This window comes from Balaenoptera ricei, chromosome 15, assembly GCF_028023285.1.
Source record: "Balaenoptera ricei isolate mBalRic1 chromosome 15, mBalRic1.hap2, whole genome shotgun sequence".
NCBI lineage: Eukaryota > Metazoa > Chordata > Mammalia > Artiodactyla > Balaenopteridae > Balaenoptera > Balaenoptera ricei.
Genome location: NC_082653.1, coordinates 12,710,603 through 12,728,886, shown reverse-complemented (window position 1 = coordinate 12,728,886; position 18,284 = coordinate 12,710,603). Strand labels below are relative to the sequence as shown.

Below are 18,284 nucleotides of genomic sequence, written 5' to 3'. Positions count from 1 at the left end.
CAACGAGCAGGGCTTCCCTGATCCCCTTAGCTGCTGGGTGGCTCACCAGGGCCTCTTCTCGGCGGCTCCGGAAAGCCTGGAAGTGCTCTAGGACCTCTGGGGCTCCATCGTTCATCACGTTGTTGCCGTTGACCTTCAGGATGCACTGGCCAGCACAGAGGCCTGCGGCCGCAGCCTCAGAGCCTAAGGGGGACAAGAGTGCTCGAGGCTGGATGCCAGGCGAAGAGAGCGTGGGGCAGTGCCAGGCAAGGGCAAGTAAACAGATGAACCTGTCCCCCACCCCACCCGCCACCCCAACTCCCCCAAACGCCACCTCCATCCCCCGCACCCTGCAGCCACTCTCCACCCCATGCCAGTGGGCAGGACAGGGACTGGCATTCCCATTTTGCAGAAGAAGAGACTGAGGTTCAGAGAAGTAGCAGCTAGCCCAAGGTCACGCAGCAAGGGGGGCTGGACTTGAACCCAGCAACGTTTCACTCTAGAGCTTCATCTCCTTTAAAGTCCCACTACAACCCATGATACTGGGGCCAGGATCAGCCCCATTTTGCAGACAGGGAGAGAGAGGCTCGGAGAGGCAAAGTGACTCTCTCAAGGTCACGTGCCTAGGATAAGGCAGGTTTCGAACCCAGGTCTACCAGACTCTAAGGGCATGTTTTCTCAGCTATACCACAACTCCCAAACTGCAGGGCTTGGACCCCAGGGTTTTGTGTGGTTAATATGAAGGGTCTAGAAATGCAAGTGAATGTCAAGCTTCGTACACAGGAAAACATCAGGCCTGCGTGGTGTGATGGGGACAAGTACAGGCCTGGACCCCAGGAGCCTGGGTTCAAATTCTGGCTCTGTCATTGACCAAGTGTGTGACCTCAGGCAAGTTCCATAACCTCTCTGTGCCTTGGCTGCCTCATCTGTAAAATGAAGACACTAATAATATCTACTCATAGGGTTCTTGAGAGATTTGGTGAGTTGAAACATGTTAATCATTTAGCCCCGTGCCTGGCTCTTAGTAAGGACTCAAGAAATATCAGCTGTCTTACTATTTTTGCCTAATTTGCCTATAAACACCTATTCTGCTCTAAGGCAGGGTTTCTCACCTCAACACTACTGACATTCTGGGCTGCATAATTCTCTGTTGTGGGGAGCTGTCCTGGGCACTGTAGGATGTTTAGCACCATCCCTGGTCTCTACCCATGAGATGTCAGTAGCGCCCGCACCCAAGTTATAACAACCAAAGATGTCTCCAGACATTGTCAGATGTCTCTGCAGAGTGAAACTGCCCCCAGTTGAGAACCACTGCTTTAGGGATAAATAAAATTAAAACCTACTTTAAGATATTAACAAATTCTCAGTAGCTTTCTATCGTGACATGCATTTTCGATCAATACATATTAAAAGTACAGCCATGACCACAAGAGTGGGCAATGAATGTTTGAACTTTAAAAACAGGGCCCTCAGATGCAAAAAGGGCTGGGAACCCCGTATTTCAGGTCAATTTGGTTTCATCTCCTGGACAGAGTAACCTCTTAAACAGCACACAAGGAGAAGGCAATAAGAAATCAGAGGTCTCAAACTGCTGGCCTATGGGCTGGATCTATCTGGCCACAGAAGTGTGGCCAAAATTCCTATTTCTGGTTTCTTTAAAAAAATCAAACCTGGCAGGAGGAGGTCCACATTCCTGCCTGGCAATAATGAGTTTCAGCTGAAGAAAAACTGCCCCTTTTTGAGTGAACATGTATTTTTCTCACTTTGCCATAGTCCTCACCACTCCCTAGTGCCTTCCTTTTAGTTGCCCATTTGTAACTGCCTGACCCCCCTCCACAAGCGTTTGCAAGCCTTGGCTTCAAGCAAAGAAGGTAAGTGCTAATGGTGCACTAAGAGGCACAGGCCTGGAGGTAATGGTTTGGGCGCCTCTGAACTCCTTCCACACACACACAGACCCACCTCCCAAAGCTCCCCTCTCCACCTCTTAGGCTCCCGCTCACCTCTCCCCACAGCATAGACGTACGGTGGGGCAGCTCCACGGATCTGGAAGCACAGAGCCTCTGGACGATCAGGGACTTTGATGATCCTGCACGAAGCAAAAGCAACCATAAGGTAAAGCAGTACCACTCCCGACAGCCCAGGAGGCCACCCTGGGAGCCCCTGCCCCACAGGCTTTTGGGAAATCAAACCCCAAATAGCAGCAGCACCACGCTGTCCAAATGTATAGAGAAACCTCGTCTAACCAAAGTCCACGGCAGCAGGATCTTTGATTGATCAGAACCAGCTGGCCCACCCCTGGAGATTCAGTCCATGCACAGAAATTCCCAATCACCGTCCTACCCCCTCTCCATCATTCTCTTGGTGAGAGGAGGCCTCGTGGCAGCCAGACCAGCACCTTGGCCAGTGAACATTTTATTCAATAATCACAGATTTGGGAGAGTGACAACTGACCCAGCACATCTTGATGCTGACTCTAGAAAAATGCCCATGTGTCCCCCAGAGAGCATGATTTGAAGGCCCAGGTGTTGGCCATTCTGCAGTGGGTCACCAGGGCAGAGTAGGCAACACCTGCCCAGGGTCATACAGCAGGTGTCATTAATCCAGGGGCTTCCCTACCAAGGGCGTGCCCCCTACATTGGGCCTTGGATCATCCCCACCTGCCAGATAAAGTCGTCTTGAGAGCCTGTTCTCAAACCCCAGGTATTTCTGGAACTTGAAGCGGGAACGTTCCACCTTGGTGATTTCTGCCACTTCTACATACCAACCAAACTATCAATCATTTTCCTTAAATTGACATGTCTTTTTACTGAAATAATCCTATTTAAAACTTTCCATCACTCTCATCAATAGAAAACAGAGAGCATCTGCCTTAAATAGAAGGGAGAAGTGAAAACCAAATCCACAGGTTATAAAATAGAAAATGCTTCTCCCTGTACCTATATCTGGTACCCGACCGCTTCTCACCACCCCACCATTCGTTCCTTATTGAACGAATAAATGCTGAGCTGCTGCCACCATTGCCACGTGGGGCTGGGCCACCAGCCTCCTTACCACTCCCCCTGCTTCTACCTCTGCCCCTGACAATCTAGTCTCCACCTGCAGCCAGAGAGATTCGGCCAGAACCTACATCAGATCATGCCGCCCCTCTGCTCAGAACCTTCCAGTGGTTCCATGGTCCTTACCGTGGGCACAGGCCCTATAGGGTCTGGCTGACCTCACTGCCCACCCCTCTTTCTCATTCACTCTCTTCCAGCCCCATCAGCTTCCTCATTGTTCTTCAAACACACCAGCCACAGTTCCACCCCAGGGCCTTTGCACTCGCTGTCTCCTCTGCCTGGAACCCTCCTCCTCCGGAAGTCCCCTTGACTCGCTCCCTTACCTCCTTCAGGTCTTCACCTCAGTTCTCAGTGGCATCTCCCTGACCACCACCCCTCCCCACGCCCGTCTCCCGTCCCAGCTTTATATATTGGTCCACACTCACTACTACCTGAACTCCCTGGCTCAGTATGTCTCTTACTTTTCTGCTTTGTTTTTGTCTGTCTCCTGCTCTACCCTCCAAACAGACTGAGATCTACGAGGGTAGAAATGAATCTATCCAGACGGGGCTGCATCCTCAGAGCCTGAAACACCAGTGGGCACAGAGCAGGCGCTCGAACATCTGTCGACTGAACAGAGGCAGCAGCACTGTGTCACGTGCCTGCAGAAGGAGCCCGAACCACGGGGAAGCGGGACGGCTCGGGCCCCCACCAACACCCCTAGGACTCGGGCAACTCCTCAACCTGAGAGGAAGGTCACCAGACACCCCACCTGGGGGGACACTCACTCTTTGGCCTTGGTGGCTACCAGGAGGCGCAGCGGGCGGCGGGAGCAGGAGGCCTGGCTGAGGACGGACTCCACCTCTGCGAACGGCCGCAGGAGCACCAGGTCCTCGTTGACCGAGTAGATCTTCCTCCCCACCTGCAGGCCGGCCATCTGGGCGGCGGTGGAGCGGGAGACAAGCGCACCAGCTAACTGGCCCCCTCCCCTCCCTTCTCCTCCTCGCTAAGGAGCCTTGAACGCATTCAGGCAGCACAGAGCCGGCACCAGGCACCAAGCACAACCAGCGGGAGCCCCCTGGGGCAACCCCGCTCCCCTCTGTGGTAAGCGGTTAGGGGGCTGGGGAGACCCGTTCTGGCCAACGAGCTATGGAGGGAGGCCTACAGGGGGCGCTAACGGGAAAGACGCTTTTCCCCTGAGGAGGAGCTGTCAGTCCGCCCGTGCTTCCCGCCCAGCCGAGTGAGGACACGAGGCGTGGACCCGGGGCAGCCACCTTGTGACCACGAGGGCTTGGCCAGGAAAGTCAAAGAGGCATCGACCCCGAACCAAGACACAACCACCTCTTTCTCACTGCTTACGTTATTAGAAAAATGAACCCCCACGGTTCCTGCCACTGTGAGGCATGTGGCTACTTGCAGCCGTACACATTGCTAATCGCTACGAGGAAGCAACCAGAGCCCCTGGACAAAGCGGCAGGTGCCTCTCTCCCACCCACCTGCACACCCCCTGCGAACAGCTGAGAGGACCCGGGGCTGAATCCTTGGCTGTCCTCCTCCAGACCTTGTATCCATGTCACAGCAACCCTGGATATTTTTTCCATAATCGGAGCTGATTCAGACCCTCGGGTCGTTTTCATGCACCACCCCATAAGGCCAGCAGAGGGAGCTGGTGGCACATGCTGGGAGGGCAGCCCCAAGCCGTGGGCTCTGCAGACAAGACCGCCCCACACTCAGTTTCCCCACCAGGGCAATGAACAAGGAGGGACCACTGACATCCCAGGGCTTTCTGAGCTGGCCTGCCTCAAGAAACGAGGAGAGATGCCCCACTTTCCCATCCGCACCCAGCCCGAGCCAGGGTGGCCCCTCTGAGCGGCCTCACCTCTGCCAGCGAGCCCCCCTGGACCGACTTCACCACCACGGCCTTGTTCTTCTCCTCGATGTCGAAGCCATAGTCGTCCTCCTGGGGCAGGATCTGAGGGTCCGAGGCAACAGAGATGGTGAGGCAGGGAGGGGGGCCTGGAGCCAACCCCACCTTGGCCCCCATGGTGAGAACCGTGATCCTGCCAGCTCCTCGTGCCCCAGATCTACTCAGGGTACAGATTGGGGGGTGGGGTGCGGCAGGATGGATTTAAACACTAGCAGCACCCAGGACGCAGAAGATGCTCAATACGTATCTGTCACGTGAAGACCCGCCACTGGGGCTCATGCTTCAGCCTGGTGCTGACCACACGTATTTGTTTACTTTTCATTGCCTGTCTCCCCTTCCTCTCCCCAACCTGAGGACAGAGCCTCCTTATTTATGCACCACTGTCTCCCCATCTGCTGGCATACAGTAGGTGCTCAATAACAACCTACTGACTTAATGAATAAAATAGATCCAAAGGAATCCAGCCACCAAGAACTTGGGGACAGGAAGGGGGTTTAGGGAGGAGCTGTCCCTCCCCATCACAGGATGACAGGCAGGTTGGTGGGTTCGGGGGGGTCAGTGGTGGAGGGGATACAGGGAAATGCATTTATTCGTTCAATAAATATTTGCTGAGCTGCTGCCTATTATATGGGCCAGGTACTTTACCGTTCTGGAAACAGCACTGAACAAGACAGACAGTTCCTGCCCTCGTGCAGCTGACTATCTACTGGGGGAGACAGACTACAAACAAATAAAGAACTATAGAATGTGGTGCAGGGGGTGTATGTCGTTTGAATTAAAACAAATGACTTAAAGGGACAGGACGTGGTGTGGCAGCGGGGCCAGAGAAGGTGATATCTGAGCTGAGACCTGAATGAAGTGAGGAACAGAAGTTTCTAAAGGGTGGAGAAAGTGCTTCAGGTGGAGGGCACAGCATGTGCAAAGGTCCTGAGTCAGGCTCCAAGGTACTGGAGGATAAGAAAGAAGATCAGGGTGGCTGGAGTGGCTGGGGTGGGTGGGATGAGGAAGGGGAGAGCACAGGAGATGAAGCTGGAGAGGCATGACGAGTCTTGAAGGCCACGGTGAGAGACTGGATTCACCCTAAGTGTGATGGGGAGCACTGGAGGGCTTTGCTGTGCAATAAATGGGAATTGGAACAGCAGCCCCCATAAGTACTATAGGAAAGAAGTCAATGGAGCTGCCTTCCCATCAGGTGGGCTTCGGCCTCAACTCTGGCAATGACAAGAGACCTAACCTCTCCAAGCCTCTCTCCCGGTTGCCTGCTGTGGGCCAGGCCTCAAGATGGAGGCTGCTGCTCGCCAGTGGAAGAGAAACAGGATTCGGTGGGCTGGGCTAGTAAAATATCTCAACAGGCTGGTAAATGTTCTACCTTAACTGCAAGGCTATTTACAGCAACTGAACAAGGGCAGGGTGACAGCCCAGAAGACACAAGGTTTTGGTGTGCAGGAGGAGTCATTTCAGGAGGCCATCCTCCCTGCACAAGGCTAGGCTGGGTTGTGGGGCAGACAAGGGGAGATGGGAAGGCAAAGAAAAGGAGCCCAGCGAGCCCAGTCTCATCTGTCAAGAGGGTAGTCTGTCCAGTAAAGCAACCTGGCCTCTGGGCGGTGTTGCCAGCCACCACCTAGAATCCCCCGTACTCTCAGGTATTCCAAGTTGACCGCAACTTCTCCAGCCATAACCTGAAGGCTGCCCAGTTCCCGGGCCTGCAGGCGGGTCTGGGAAGGAAGATGCGGCAGCGCAGCTCTGCTCCTACCAGCAGGCGCTTGGCCAGAATGTTCTCCACCAGCTTGAAGTCGCTGCGAAGCTGTTTGTTCTTGCTGCTGGTTCCCTCCATCTCCTCGTCTGCGTGGAAACGGAAGTACTGGGACTCATCCTTGAACTCGCTCTTCTCCAGCACTGTGAACCCACAGACATGCAAGCGTGAGGTCAGGCTCACACGGGAAGCTTTCAGGAGCACCTGCCAACTGGCAGCCACGGGCCGGAACCAGCCCCTGGACAAGTTTGGTTTGGCCAGCACGGTGCTCTTTTAAGTAAAATCCTGTGCCAATACTAACATATTAGGATATTCAACATAAAAGCCTGGCTTTCTGACTTCCCTTGAAAAATCTGAACTCACCCCACCTGCTATAAAGGCATATTACAAAGCCATGGTAACAAAACCTGTGTGGAACCACAGCAGAAGCAGATTAAAAGCCAGCAGAAGAGAACAGCAATCACATCAGAGGACACTGTTTATGGGAACTCAGCATGTGATGGATGATGAACGATCACGTGGAGTATTCCACAGATGGTACAGGGAAAACTGACTCACAGGAAAAAAAATAAAACTGGATCCCTACCTCATACCATATGTAACAATAAACTCCTTTTGGATTAAAGACCTAAATAGGAACAGAAAAGCTAAAGCTCACCAAACAAAATGCAGGAGAATATCTCTGCCCTAGAGCAGAAAAGGAGTTCATATACAAGACCCCCCAAAAAGCACTATGATAAAATTAAAGACTTCCATTCAGTAGGAAGGCCATAGGCAGGCTGCAGATTCCAAACTAACTGTACTGTCTAAAACCAACAAAGAATAAACACCTAGAATATACAGGAAACTCCAACAAATCAACCAGAGAAAGCTGGGAAACTCATAGATAAAAGGGCAAAGGAAAAAAAAAAAAAAGGGCAAAGGATATGAATGGGCAATTAACATATGGGAAAATCTAAGCAGGCAACAATTATATGAAAAGGAACTCTCCCTCACTGATAATCAGAAACAGACCACAGTGAAACCCTTTAGACCAGGAACTAACACACTCAGTCCCTGTGGGCCAAATGTGGCCCACTCCTGCTTTTTATAAATAAAGTTTTATTGGGACACAGCCACACCCATTTATTTACATATTGTCTGGGGATGCTTTGGGGCCACAATGACATGAATTAAATAATTGCAAGAGACTGTATGGTCCACAAAATCTAAAATATTTACTAGCTGGGCTTTTACAGAAAAAGTCTTCTGACCTCTGTTCTAAGACAAGGCAGGAAAATGAATAAAAAGAACCAGTAACAACCAGCATGTGATGTGGTCCCTGTGGATTACAATTTAACTAAATACCTTCTCGTGCAGGGCACGCCGGGGATACAGGCTTAAGTTCACTTACTCTGCAGACAAAGAAGGACCTGCTGCACCCCTTTTAAAGATAGGAAGACTGAAGCCCAGAGGAGCTAAATAAACTGCCCAAGGTCACAGAGCCCAGGTTCCTCCTCTTCACCATACTGCCCAGCCTGGCCTGATAGATGGGGGCGAGGACAAATTAAATAAAGGGGAGAAATCGAGGCAGTCGTCTGAAGTCAGCAGGCCCCCTAAAGAAGGACAAGTAGCTGCCTTAGCTTCACGATGTCCCCGCCATCCCCGAAGACCTTTGGTGACATGAAAAGCATCAGGAGCCCTTCCTTCCTGTCTCCTGCCTTTCCCGGGACAGCTAGCTGTTTGTGAGCATCGTTCTCAGGCCACCTCTATTACCTCCTTGGAGACAACAGACACACAAATTGCTGCTTTCCCCAGAGCTGGGAGCCAGGCCCCAGGAGGCCGGCTGGCTTCCCCTCCACTGTAAACACGAGGCTAAAAGACTCAGGGAGTGGGAAGAGGAAGCACCGTGTTGTGTCTCGTGTCTCGGCTGAAATATGTGGGGAAACATCTGGAATCCCGGAGTCCGGGAGCTCAGCCAGGTGAGAGCCAACCACTCCCAACTTCCAGTCGAGGCCACTGGCCAGGCTTCGTGAGACGGGCACAGATCCACGTTCAAATCCCTGCCCGGCCCCTCCCAACTTCACGGCCGTTTAGCCTCTCTGAGCCTCAGGTTCCTCATCTGTGGGGATAATAACAGCACCAACCTCCCGGGGTGGCTGCAAGGATTAAATGGTGAGCCTCAGGTTCCCTGTATGTGCCTAAGGCGCTGGACCGCTGGTCTCTGGGTCCCTCCCCGGGGACACCTCAGAGCCCCGGGCGCTCCGGTCGGACACCACGGGAGGCGCCACACAGGCCCCGCCCCACGCTCCACCGGGCACCCTAACCTGCACTCTGCAGCGGCCACAACCCTAGGATCTGGCCCTTTCCCCTTTCAGCCTATTTTTGAGTTCGTGGCAGGAACAAGGGAGCAAGGGCCACGCCCTGCAGTTTGTCTCCCCGAGCGACCCTGAGGGTGGTGCTGTTGCCCGGGGTCACCCCCTCCACGATGTCCTCAGCCAGCCGCCTTCCCGAAATAGTAGCTGGGGTGGACCCCTAATTACTCTCACCCACAAATGAGAGGCTCTGCCCAGCTGACGGAAGGGGGGGATGGAGCTGCGAGGGCCCCCCGCAGGGAACAGAGCGGCTTTCGGGAATGACCGAGGCTGCCGGGCTCCCAACCTGCCCCAGAGTGAGTCCCAACCCCACAGAGCCGTGGCCACGCTGAGCTCAGATGGGAAGGGAAAGACGGGGAAACTGAGGCCGGGGAGGAGCAGGGCTTTGCCGGCAGTCCGCCGAGTCAGGCCCAGAACCGGGCCTGCCGGCTACGAGGCAGGGGGCAAATCCGATGACCTGTCACCCCAGGGGTGCCTCTCTCTCCCTGCCGAAGGGAGAGTAAATCCAGCAGCTAGACCAGGGGTAGAACACTTGTTTTTCTAAATAAAGTTTTACTGGCTCCGAGCCACACCCACTTGTTCACACATCCCCTGTAGCTGCTTTTAGGCTACAGGGGCAGAGCTGGGCTGTGACAGAGACCGTGTGGCCTACAAGGACTAAGGTATTTACTGTCTGACCCTCTGCAGACAGAGTTTGCCAACCCCTGAACTGGAGCACAGAGCAGATGCCGGGAGGAGGAATGGCCAGAAGCCCTTCCCGAGTCTCAGGCCTCCGCTGCCACCACATGCATCCGAGCAGCGCGGTCCCTCCTCTGGACTATGACGGCCGCCTTCCCCCTGGCCTCCCTGCTTCTGCCCTCACCCTCACAGACGCTCTCCACACGCAGCCAGAGGGGACCTGTAAGAAGCCCAGTCAGGCACGTCCTTCCTTCCCTGCTCAGAACCCTCCCGGGACGCCCACCTCACTGGAATAAGAGCCAAAGTCCTCCTCACATGCTCGTAATAGTCCAGAAAATGTTCTTATTTACTGTCGTGTGATTCACACACGCACACACGCGCGTACAGGCACACGAGGGCAAGACTTGCATCTATCGTGTTCACCCGGGTCCCCAGAGCCTAGCACGGTGCCTGCACGCAGAAAGCACCCTCTGGAAGACGGCGGGATGCACAAAGACGGACGGAGGTGTGGAATCAGCCTCGCAGGGACAGAGCAGCTCCAGGAAGAAAAGTGAATCTGAGCTGGTCCGGGGGTGAGGAAAGAGAGGAGCTATTCTAGCAGGTGGTCAGGTGACCTCGCTGGGGAGGCGTGAATTGAGCAGGAACACTGAATAAGTGAGGGGGCGAGGCAGGGAGGTAGGGACACCTGGGCGAGAGAAACTGCAAGTGACAGGGCCCTGGGGAGTGTTCTGGAAACAGGAGAAAGGCTCCTCGGTGGGGCTTCAAAGTCCACTCGTCCCAAAAGGGTGGGAGCCTCAGGGCTCCCCCGGGGCCGCAAGGACAGGCCACAGAGCTCAGTGGCTGACATGTGGCCTGCGACGCCAGCCTGCGTGGATTCAAATCCCAGCCCCTCCTTGTCAGGTGACCTTGAGCAAGTGTCCCAGCTGCCTGAGCTTCCATTCCTCGTTTACAGACGGGGATGACATTCACACCAACATCAAAGGATCGATCGTCCCAAGGACAAAAGTCATTACTACATGGAGAGTTCTTAGGAGGAGGCCAGGCGCGCGGAGTATCACTTCTGTGTGAACTGAAAATCGCGTCAGTGGAACCATTTTCTCCCTCCCTCTCCCCAGCTTCCTGCCCCAGGACCATCTCAGACCGTCCGCCTCTCTCCCCTCTTAGGTGCTTCTCCCTGTGCGGGGAGGAGTGAGGCGTCTGAGGGGCGAGGCCCCGCCCGGCCTCCTTCCTCTCATGCTCACAACCCGCCCGTCGTCTGTCCCCATGGACCCCTCTCCTCTCCTCTCCTCTCCTCCCCGGAAGCCCGTGGGCCAGGTCCGCGTCGTCCACCCTCACTGCCCACCCTGGGAGGCCACATCCCATGAGGGAGGAAGGGCTTAGGAAGCTCATGGATTTGACCTCACATCCGGTCTGTTTTTTGCATCCAATCTTTACCAGCCACCTTGGTCCCCACTGGCCACCTGAAGTGATGTCCCCATCAGTGCAGAACGGGGCGGGTGGGGTGGGGAAGGGTGGAATCCACGAGCTGCCGCACAGGCCCACCCAGCATCCAGCCCGGGCTCACCCACGGGCACACTGGGCAGCCGCCAGCCCACCACTTGCTCTCTCTGGGCCTCAGTTTCCCCCTGCCGTAAAATGCACCAGGGACCAGGGTCCCTGCCAGCTCTTCTGTTCCAGGACAGGACCCCCACCCCACCCCGGGGAGGCTGGGCTGAAGGGGAAGGGGCGGATTACCGTGGTGCATGAAGCCATTGTTGCACAGGCCCACACCAAGCGCCACCGCCTCCTCGCGTGTCTGGCAATCGCCCTGGAACAGAACAAGAAGCAGAGCGTGTGAGGTGGACCCGCTGAGCCAAGGGGCTGAGCCAGGCTGGGGAAAAGCCCACCACCACCCCGGGAATGGAGACTCCACAAGGGCAGGGATGTGTGTCTGTCTGGTTTACTGTGGTATCCCCCAACCATGTCTCTGATTGTTATTAATAAACCCCAAACAAGAAAAGTATTTAATTGCATGTTATTTACATGTGAGAAATGCATGGTGTACCATGCCATAAACACCACAAACGAGAAATGGAGATTTTATGTGGCAGACACTGCTGGTTGCCCAGCAACAACCCTCCCCGGCCCCATCCCACCCTAGTACTGAAACCCTCACTCTTACAGACAGCAATTCATCTACCTAGACAACTACAGATCCCAGCCTCCTTTACAGGTAGAGGTGGCCAATGAGATATAAGCAGAAACCACTGATAGGGAGCTCTGGCAAAACACTCTTTGTCCCCGGCCCTTCCTTTCTCTTCCTCCTGCCTGGAACAAAGGTGTGATGGCTGGAGCTCCTGCAGTCATTCTAGAGCACAATGTGACCTCAAAAATAGAAACATACTAAGGATGGCAGAGCAAAAAGAAAGCGCAGGGGTGGTCTTCAAAGATATCATGAGATTGTACTAGCAGCTCTGGACCACCAACCTCCGGGCTCCTCTCATACCAAAGAAAAATAAACCCCTAATTTGTTTCAGCCTCTGTAGTTGGCTCTCTGATACTAGAAATCAAGTTCAACTCCTAACTGACCTGGCTCCTCCCTGAGCAGAGGAACCCAAGGTCAGGGAACAGCTGGTGCCGATTCTCCCCGAGAGTGTGCCCTGGAGACGGTGCCCCTCCACGCCTGCTCCCGAGAAGCTGGGAGTCTCCTGGTGCCAGTTCCTCCTGGGACCTGGCTCCTGGGTCTCCCCCTGGCTCTGTGGGTGCTCCACGGCCTTCTCAATAAGTCATCTTCTCTTTTTTACTTTCTTTAAGTTAGCCAGATTCTGTTTCTGTTTCTTGCAACCCAAATAATCTCAGTATATCCAGGCAAAGTATGTGAGTTGTGTGTGTACGTAGGGGAAGTGACAGGCAAAGGAAACAGCAAGGACAAAGGTCCAGAGGGGGACAAAGCTTAGAGTACAGAGAATAACGTGGCCGGCAAAAACAGGGTGAGTGAGAAGGTCAGCTCTTTAAGGAAAAGGCCTTTGATCTACTGTGTTCCCTGCTGAATCCTAAGTGCTTAGAACAGAGCCTGGCATGCAGTAGGTGCTCAGTACATACTTGCTGACTGAATAAAGACATTGTCAGCAGGGACTAACTCATGCATTAGTCTGTAGCCAGGTCAATGAGCTTCGCTCCGCTCAGCCGGCCTCTCGTTTAAAATACTGCCCAAGTGAGAAGTTATTCCAAGAGGCACTGGCCCGACACAGCCAGGCCAGAGGCCTCCACTGTTGGTGTATCCCCCCCCAGGCCCCTGCCAGCAGCGGAGGGGCCAGGGAGGGAATTCCTCAGCTACAGGAGAAATGAATTCAGAGCTGCAGGCCTCAGCCTGCCAAGGCCCCAGAGCAGAGCCTGGGGGAGCCACTGGCCTCAGCTGCTCTAGCTGCCCCAGCTGACTCACAGATGACAAATCTGTCCTGTGGGACCGCGGGCCGGCGGCTGGAGAGCCAGCACACTCACAGCCCTGCCAGCGGGGCGGCCATCCATGCAAGAGGCCGCATCCGGAGCAGCCGCCCCCAGCTGTGAGGGGCCCAGGAGGCGGGCAGGCCCAGCTCTGCAGCCCAGGGGGCCCGGGCAGGCGTCTGGAGCCCACCTAGCTTTCTGAAGCTCTCACAACCTGGGCTCCCAGCCCATCCCAGCCCGTCCCGGCCTCTCTTCTCTCCAAAGGGCCCTGGGGTGACCCATGGGGTGGCTCCCAAAGTGAGAACAGCAGAGGGATTCTCTGGTCAAGAGTGAAATACGCCAACCCTGGATGTGTCCACCGCCTGAAAAGCAAGCCCCCACCCCACATCCTGCCAGCCGTGGGGAAACCGAAAGTCATCCAGTCTCCATTTTCTCCCCTCCCAGAGGAAGGCACAGGCACACACAGCCCTGTGAAATCAACCTCACCAGCACACTTCCCCTTCATCCCCCACTCACCCACCAGCCCCCCTCGCTGGGGGCTCGCTCCATCCACAACGGCCTCCTTGCTGCTCCTTCCACACACTACATGTGACCCCACCTCAGGGCCTTTGCACCTACTCCTTCCTCCCCCTGGAATGCCCTGCCCTGGCTTTTCAGGTCTCAGTGCCCATGTCAGCTCCTCCTAACTACCTTGATGGTCAACCCAGAGGCAATCGCTCTTATTAACCCCATTTGACAGATGAAGAAATTGAGGCACAGACAGGCTTGGCACTTGCCCAAGTTTACAGCATGAGAATGGAATCCTTTTACAACTGGACCTTCCCTCCAAGTTACAAATAGGGAAACTGAGGCTCCAAGAGGGCAGGAGAGTTACCCAGGGTTACAGCCAGGGCTCCTGTCCTGTCCTTGTTTATCCTTTGTTTCCTCTGCTGGTGCCTTGAGCTGCCGGCCTGGCCCTTTGCCTGCTCACCCACCCCAGCCTTGCCACCCCACCCCGGGCGCTAGAAACCCCGCTGCCGTCAGCACTGCCATCTGCCTGAGCATGGGGGTCAGCGTAGCGGGCGCTCAGGGCACATTTCTGCAGAGCCGGCACAGGAGCCAGCAGATATGAGCCCTCCCGCACCTGGCTCCTGGCCTGTCCCTGCTCTCTCCTGCCCCAGCCCACCGACCCCCGCCCTCCTTTTGACGGCCATAGCCTAGGGCATCTCGGAGCCCAAGCAGCACAGACCAAAAAACCATGAGCAGAGAGGTGAGGAGAGCAAACCCTGGAGCTGGATCCCCCGGGTTCAAACCCCTGTTTGGCCAAGCCATGACCGTAGGCAATTCCTTAACCTCTCTGACTTTCATTTCCTCATTTGTACTTTTTATCCCCAGATTTGCCCTTGACTTTCCAAGGCCTCTGCCACCTCTCAGTGGTATTCCCCACTCAGACTCCACAGTACAAGCTACAATCAATACAGAGGATTATTATTACAATTTCTATTATTATTGACTACCAAGGCATCATGAAGGCCCCCCCCCAACAATCTTATAGGAGTACCTCATTTCTGTGTGTCCTGAGGCAAGTTACATAACCTGAGCCTCAGTTTCCTCATCAGTACAATGGGGATAACAACTGTTTTCTGAAGATTAAATGAGATAATACACACAGAAGATCAGAAGTGATACAGTACATAGCTTGTCAGTCAAAGGACTAATACCCTCCTTATCCTCTGAGCTAAAAGAATTCTCATTCATCTGAGTAGTTGGTAGGGAGCCCTTCCCCCAGCCTCAAGGGATGAATTCTGAGGAATTCTAAGGTACTCTCAGCAATCCTTGTTGTTTTCCCTAGAGACTGGTTTAGGGGTACATGAGGGACCCACCTGGCCATGAGACCTAAGGGGAAGACCACTGGGCAAGGGAGGGGACTGGGGGAAGTTTCCTCTCCTAATAAACATAGTGAGAAAGCTCTTTCCAACTGCCCCTGCTGCCTGCCTTTGGCCATAGGTCTACATACATGTGATACCTGGAGCTGTGGCAGCCGTCTGATGACAATGAGGCAGCTGGCAAGATGGCGGAACAAAAAGATGGAAAGAGCATGGGTATAAATGGCATTGTTGAGCTCTAGAACCATGAACTCTGGACGCCTAGTTATATGAGCAAAAAATGTCTTTATTGTATAATTTAGATTTCCTATTATGTGAGAGATGTCTTGACTGTGTAAGTCAGGTTTCCTACTATGTGCAGCCAAAAGTATTTCTAGCTGATCTAGGGGGTTTCAATCAACATTTTGTTTCAAGGAGCAGAATGACCTAGAGTTAGAAATGAAGATGTGTTCAAAGCAAAATAACCCTGCTGAACTACACAATTCTATGTTTTCTTCTTGACTTTCCTGCTAAAGTGCAGGTGGGGATGACTCTTGGAATCAAGACTTGCTGTAAGCAGTCTTCAAGGTCACATCCTCATCACCAACCTCTCCCCCACAGAGAGACCCACACGCACACCGTCCCCCCCCTTTCCCTGACCCGGAGCCAGATGCCAGCTGTCGTTCGGTCAATCTCATGGAAGCCATCCTATGTCAACTCCAATTAGCTTCCCTGTGTCCCCAGACCAGGCCAAGCCATGCGAGGCCTGCTGAAGTGGACAGAGGGTCAGCTGCAACCTTCACACCACCGTCCGCCCCCTGCCTCCACTGTGACTGGATGCTGGGGGATGGCGGCAGGGAGGCGGGGTCGGGGGAGGGGGTCCTCTGGACCAACTGACAATGACTCAGGCTACTCCAGGGGGCCTTCGGCCAGGATCACAGCTAATGTGACAGCACTGGTGACAAGCAGGCCCCCGCCATGCCCAACACCGATCACAAAGAGAAACCAACAGAGGCTGTTGCTCTGGCTGGTTCTCCTCCTTGCCGGGGTCCAGGGCACACTTGAGCCTCCCCAGCTCGGCCAAGGGCCTTGCAGTCATTCAAGACTCCTGTGTCTCTCACCACTGCCCGCCCACTCCGTCCATTCAACAGCAGACTCCGTTAGGTCTACCTTCAAAAGATCCAAAGCCTGACCACTCTTCCCACCTCCCCCGCGGCCACCCGGCTCTCAGACACCGCGCTCCCCACCTGCAGCTCTGAAGCCGCCCCCTCGCTGGTCTCCCAATTGCCAGCCTCGTCCCCCGACAGCCCGAGCATCTTATCCCACCGAAGTCAGATGCTGTCCCATCTGTGCTCAGAGCCCTGCACTGGCCCAAAACCTCCCAAGAGCTCACAAGGCCTCCTGGGGCTGGCTGCCCACCAGCTTCCCCACCACCCTCCCTCTCGCTCACGCCACTCCAGCCGCACTGGCCTCTCCCCAGCCCCAGACCCTCCAAGCTCACCCCACTCAGAGCCTCCGAGCTGCTGTCCCCTCAGGGAAAGCTCCGGCCCCAGACGTCCCCCTGGCTCGTTCCCCACCTCCCTCCGGTCTCTAGTCAAAGGTCCCTGCTCGAAACACCACCTTCTCTGCCCCCTGTGGAAAACCACATCACCACCCACCCATGTGAAAGGTTGACTTCCCCCCCATAGCTCCCACCAAGCTGGCACCTAGCACCAGCTAACAAAGTATGTTACTACTTTTCCTTGTTTATTAAATGCCTCTCCTACCCCTCACCAGAATTTAACATCCACGAGGGCAGGAGCGTTGTCTGTCTTGTCCACTGCTGTCCCCCCAGAACCTAAAACAGTGCCTTATACACAGCAGGTGTTAGGAGGAAAAAAGGGATGAGCCCATGAGCCCTCTTGTCGGATTTTTCTACACTCTCTTCTGCCCTCTCATTGTAAATACCACCCAGGAGCTGACAAGGAACAGAGTATCTGCGGCAGAGATGCCTCCTGAGCAGCAGGTGTGCAAAGCCTGCCCCTCCCCCGCCCACCTCCTCCACTCCACTGGGGAGTACAGTGGGCACCCCAAAGGCAGCGCCTTCCCACAGCCAAGGAGAACGCTCAACTTCCCCCCGCCCCGCCTTCCCATCACTGTGAACTAAGGGAAAACCCACCGCACCAAAACCCCGGGACCCATCCGTGACCCCTTCCCAGCCCCAGAGCGGTGCATCCTGTGCATTCCATCTCCAGGTATTTCCCAGGTTCACTGACTTCTCATCAGCTCGGTAACCCACCCCACTCCCAGCTCAGGCCTGGGATTCGCCACTTAAGGCAAAGTCCACATCGCGCTTTGAAACCAACAGTCAGCTGTGGAGCTCAGGAAACATGAGGCCACAAAGGTCTAAGGTGGGGAGAAGCAGCGTTTCAGAGAGCCCTACACCCCGGCATGTCTGGGGTCTGAACGAAGAACCTAAACCACAAAAGAAATCGCCCCTCCCCTGTCACAGCCCACTCAGAAGATGGGACCCCGAACAGATCGCCCCTTGGCCCTCCCCAGCTGTCCCTGCACCCCCAAGTCCCTCTGTAATTTCTTCAGCCTTCCTTCCACACTGCATGGAATTTTGAGGCACCTTGAATCCTTTGGGAAGGAAATGAGGAATTATTACAATAACAGTTCCATTTACTAAGCAATTACTCTGTGCCAGGCACTGTTCTAAGCACTTTAGATGATTAACTCACTGAACCCTCAAAATAATCTAAAGGGGAAGGTATTGTTTTGAGCTTCATTTTACTGGTGTGGAAACTGAGGCACAGAGAGGTTAAGTGGCTTGTCCAAGATCACTCAGCTGAGAAGTGGCAGTGCTGAGATTTGAACCCAGGTCTGCCTGGCTATAAATAAAGCACATGCTCTGAGCTGGCTTCAGGGGATCCTAAGGAGGGGGCAGTGTGCGGTGTAGTACAATGGTTAGCACCTCTGTGCTTCCCAGCTGTGCAAATCTGAATTCAAATCCAAGGTCATTTTAAGACCTCCTGCGTCTTAGGGCCCCACATCATAGCAAACATATTAAAATGCACCCACATCCTACATTAAATACGATTTGGGGGCTTGAAATTTTTTTTTCAAGAATTTTTCTAAACTTGCTTTTGAAGTTATTTGACACCAAGAAGCATTTACTTTACATAGATTGGCTATGATATTTCTAGGCAATCATCAGGAATCTGTTTAACATGAGAAAATCCAGGCAGCAAATTGTTTTTGAATGGAATGAAGTTTCTATGAATGCTAAACTTAACAATTAATAAGGTT

General features: G+C 54.2%; 1 protein-coding gene across 3 annotated transcripts in view; it reads right to left on the bottom strand.

Annotated features, from left to right (window-relative positions):
• The window catches only part of PREX1 (phosphatidylinositol-3,4,5-trisphosphate dependent Rac exchange factor 1), a 192,513-nt gene that overhangs the window by 29,388 nt on the left and 144,841 nt on the right, over positions 1-18,284 (bottom strand). For all 3 annotated transcript variants that reach the window (XM_059896182.1, XM_059896185.1, XM_059896184.1), the window contains exons 15-20: positions 11,461-11,533; positions 6,695-6,837; positions 4,894-4,986; positions 3,803-3,951; positions 1,980-2,065; positions 47-183 (exon numbers count right to left, since the gene is read on the bottom strand). In XM_059896182.1, coding sequence (XP_059752165.1) covers positions 47-183; positions 1,980-2,065; positions 3,803-3,951; positions 4,894-4,986; positions 6,695-6,837; positions 11,461-11,533 — 681 coding nt within the window. The remainder of the gene's footprint in view (positions 1-46; positions 184-1,979; positions 2,066-3,802; positions 3,952-4,893; positions 4,987-6,694; positions 6,838-11,460; positions 11,534-18,284) is intronic.